The sequence below is a fragment of the Amphibalanus amphitrite genome, unplaced genomic scaffold (genome assembly GCF_019059575.1).
Source record: "Amphibalanus amphitrite isolate SeventyFive unplaced genomic scaffold, NRLGWU_Aamphi_draft 000568F_arrow, whole genome shotgun sequence".
NCBI classification, from domain to species: Eukaryota; Metazoa; Arthropoda; class Thecostraca; order Balanomorpha; family Balanidae; genus Amphibalanus; species Amphibalanus amphitrite.
Window position 1 is genome coordinate 12,785 of NW_024882062.1, and position 3,593 is coordinate 16,377.

The 3,593-nt window shown below is 48.0% G+C and overlaps 1 protein-coding gene across 1 annotated transcript; it reads right to left on the minus strand.

Moving 5' to 3' along the window:
- Positions 1 to 755: 755 nt before the first annotated feature.
- Positions 756 to 1,984, minus strand: LOC122394001 (adhesive plaque matrix protein-like). The gene is made up of 3 exons (XM_043390523.1): positions 1,899 to 1,984; positions 1,348 to 1,610; positions 756 to 1,170 (listed from the first exon to the last, which is right to left on the minus strand). The coding sequence occupies exons 1-3, from the start codon at positions 1,905 to 1,907 to the stop codon at positions 885 to 887; spliced, it is 558 nt and encodes a 185-aa protein (XP_043246458.1). The 5' UTR covers positions 1,908 to 1,984; the 3' UTR covers positions 756 to 884.
- Positions 1,985 to 3,593: the final 1,609 nt, after the last annotated feature.

The following is a 3,593-nucleotide window of genomic DNA, read 5'->3' on the forward strand; positions in this document are numbered from 1 at the left end:
AATTGGGTATCATCGGCTTCGTCTCGTGACGGGCAACACGCTCGTTTTTTCCGCGAAGCTCTAGCTCGATCAGGGGCCAAACGCGAGGGGGGGGTCGTACCAACCAACCCCCCCCCCCTTGTGCCGTCGAAGGACTCAAAATGGCCTGTGCCGGCGAGGGTTAAGGTGGACTATCACTTACTTCATAAAAGGCGATCTTCCTAAGAGCAAGCCCACTTGTCACGATAACATCAACGCCTCCCGATATTTGTGCCATATAAGATTTAACTTTCAGCATTTTATTAGTACTGTTAGGTTCCGAAAGATTGTGATGAACTCCGCAGGAGACAAATTCCCTAGATGTTTCCCTGATTAAAATACATATTTAGGTTTACATTATTGATACGTGTAAGTTGCTTTGCCATTAGATGGGTTTACAATAAAATTGTTGATTTCCTTTCTTTGCGAGATAAAAGGGATAATTTTTATGTCGTTCGAACGCTGCATGACATATATCCCGAATCGCTCATGCACATGAATTTAACCAATGCTTATTAAGTTATAAGCCAACAATAATACATATCTTCTCGATGTTTCCTATCTGTGGCGCAATGTTTGTCATCTATGTAACCATAATAATGAAAAATGGTCTGCCAGCTCCCATCCAAGAGTTCCTTCATTCCTCCTTAACCACCAACTTCCTTTCCTCGCCCCACAAAATGCTGCCTTTTCGTTGATATGAGCATTGTCACTGGGGAGGATAGCAAAGAGAGGCATAAATGCTGAGGTGTATTTTACACAAACAACCAAACAACATGAAGTTTGCATGAATAAATATATAAATAATGCGTGGGATATTGAGCTAACAATTGCCATGGGCAATTTACACGCACAATATGAACAGCTTAGTTATAGGCGGGCTTGTAAGTCGGCTGGTAGGCGGGCTTGCCGTAGCTGGGCTGGGGCTCGACGTAGGCGGGGTCCACCTCGGGGGTCGGGTACTCGGTGGGCACCGGGGTGGGCAGGATGTCGCTGGACGGCTGGTAGCCGTTCTCGTCGGCGACAAAGGCGACCTTGACCTCCTCGCCGTAGCCGTTGGTGTAGCTCCAGGAGCCCTCCTGGCGGTAGAGGTCCTCCGACTCGCCGTAGGCGTTCTTGCCGTAGCCGGCGACGGGCACGCCAGTCTCAGACCTAAAAGAAGAACAAACATTCAGTCAAGATTGTATGATAATTTGTCGCTTAGCTAATCTACGTTCACAATTTATTAGGCACACTTGATATTCTATTTAGCGAAAGACGGCTTTGTTTTCCAGTATCATTTCGTGCTCGTTCCTGTTCTTTTGGTTTTGTATTATTATTGATACTGACCTGTAGATGCCGTTCTCGGTGGAGAACTTGGAGCTGTAGGTGCCATCCCCGGGGTGGACGTCCTCCTGCTCCAGGATAGCGATCGGCTTGTAGCTCGAGTGGCCGTAGGACGGGGCAGGAGCGTACTTGGGCTGGGGCTTGTAGGTCGGGGCCGGGGCGTAGGTCGGGGCAGCGTAGGTCGGGGCAGCGTAGGTGGGACGGGGCCTGTAGGAAGGCTGGGGCCGGTCGGCGACGGCCACCAGGGCCAGAGCAGCGATGATGAACTGAAAATAGAATGAAATCGTTATGCTTCTTTGGTCATGAAGAACTCCTCAGCATCGAAAGTACCGTTAAGAATAAGTCATTTTTTAAGCCGCCAGGGCTACTTTTTGATCGATTTTTTTATTTGTATTGGTCTGCTTTTGATTCTAATGATAATTCATCTAATCAGCGACAAAAATCGATTTAAGAGATTTGACGGCAAGTGGGGTGGTTCAGGGGGCTGATTCGATATGTTATCACGGTCCATACTCCAAAAGCAAAGGTGACTGATGCACCTATCTGCTACTCACCAGCTTCATGTTGACTGTAGTGGGATCGTTGTGAAACTGATGCTCTCCCACAGTCGCTGCGGCCTTAAGTAGGTGGCGGTGTGAGGCGGGACGGGCCCGCGGCTGGTCACGCCCCCCTGACCCTGACCATGACGAACCAGGGTAACGGAACGTGGACACTAGCCATGGGGCATCGGTCTGTGCTGGCTGACATGTTTTACACATCTTGCAAGCAGCTGAGAATCAATGATTGTGTTAGCAGAGCTTCATTGCTTTGATTTTAGAATCATGATCCTGAGAATAATGTGCGATGGGATATTTCAGAGTCCAGAAGTCACGCTAAGCAACGATTGTTGCGTTGTTTCTTCACCACCACTACCTGGTCAGGAAATTCCCAGTAAGGGGTTGCGGCTCAGTTTAGTCTCGCGTGTAACGTTTCCTGTGCCCCCACTTGGACTTGGCGCGCCACGCTCACCCACTTCATCTGCAATTTCACCGGTCAGCGTATCAAGCTCATCATCGAGGTTTGAAGCGTGATCGGTGCCACTGGCCGAAGTCCATCTCCGTCGAGATCGGGAGCCAGATACATGTTCCTAGTGGCGAAGTGGCTCGAATCGGATTCCGGTATGCTGTCAACTTAGACGGTGAGCACTGAGCAGTGGGCTGGGAGCAGTTTCCAACTGCACGGAGCTAATAGGGTGAAGTTCGGTGACATGATTCAATGAGATGCTTTACTTTTCACGCTTTTCGCATTTTAAGAAATAAGAACTTAACCCGGCACCGCCTGGGCTATTTCCGTACCCACGACAGCCTGGGGGAGGGGGGGGGGTCGGATCCGACCCCCCTGTTATCTCGAGAACCAATGGTCGTATCGAGCCCCGCGAGGCGACGTTCGAAAGGTCTCTACGAGAACTTCCCAAAGCACTCTTAAGATTTTAAGATTGAGGTCAACTTTCTGGTCAAGGTCAGGTCAAAGGTCAAATTCTGGGGTTTTGCATGATTAGGCTTACGGACAGCGGAATCGATAGCTGCTGCTCGAAACTCACCAAAAATGACCTCAAAGACCTAATGAAGGTACCATGTGCGTATAGAGGTCATACTAAGTACGGGTCAAGGTCAGGTCAGGTCACGCAAGGTCACGGTTTTCACTTTCTGCTACATGGGCGTGCGACACATGTTTTATGGCTTATTGTTCACGCCGAATCCGATGGTAATGGCTATAACTTATATGTGACCCTAAGTCACTGTGCTGGTGATAAGTGTGCATTGAAACATAAAAAATCGTTTATACCATACATAACTAAACGAGGGCTAAGAAAAAAAGTCAGTAGTTTCGGAGATACGAGGGGGGCAAAAAATAGCCCCCCACCAGGTCGCGTTATAAACAGACCCCACCAGGGCGCGGGATAATTTGCAATATGCTTCAAACCTCGATTTTTGGCGATTTTTCAAACATTTACCACTTTTTGACTGAAAATGCCATGTAGTTACATCACTAAAATCGATATATCTAAAAAATGAATTTTTTTCTTAAAAAAAATTACACAGGAGACGTCAAATTGATGAGGGAGAAGGTATGCCAAGTTTCAAGTTGATAGCGTAAGCGGTTCATGAGTTATTTAAGAAAAATGGAGGGGGGTCGGATCCGACCCCCCAGGCGGTGGCGGGTTAAAGTAGTTATTCAACTTTTCAATAGCGTAAAACTATAAATGGATA

Bases quoted from the DNA above. Each gene is read 5' to 3' on its own strand.
- LOC122394001 (XM_043390523.1), bottom strand. The intron at 1,171-1,347 runs GTCAGTATCAAT...TTCTTCTTTTAG, and splicing joins ACCGAGAACGGCATCTACAG to GTCTGAGACTGGCGTGCCCG.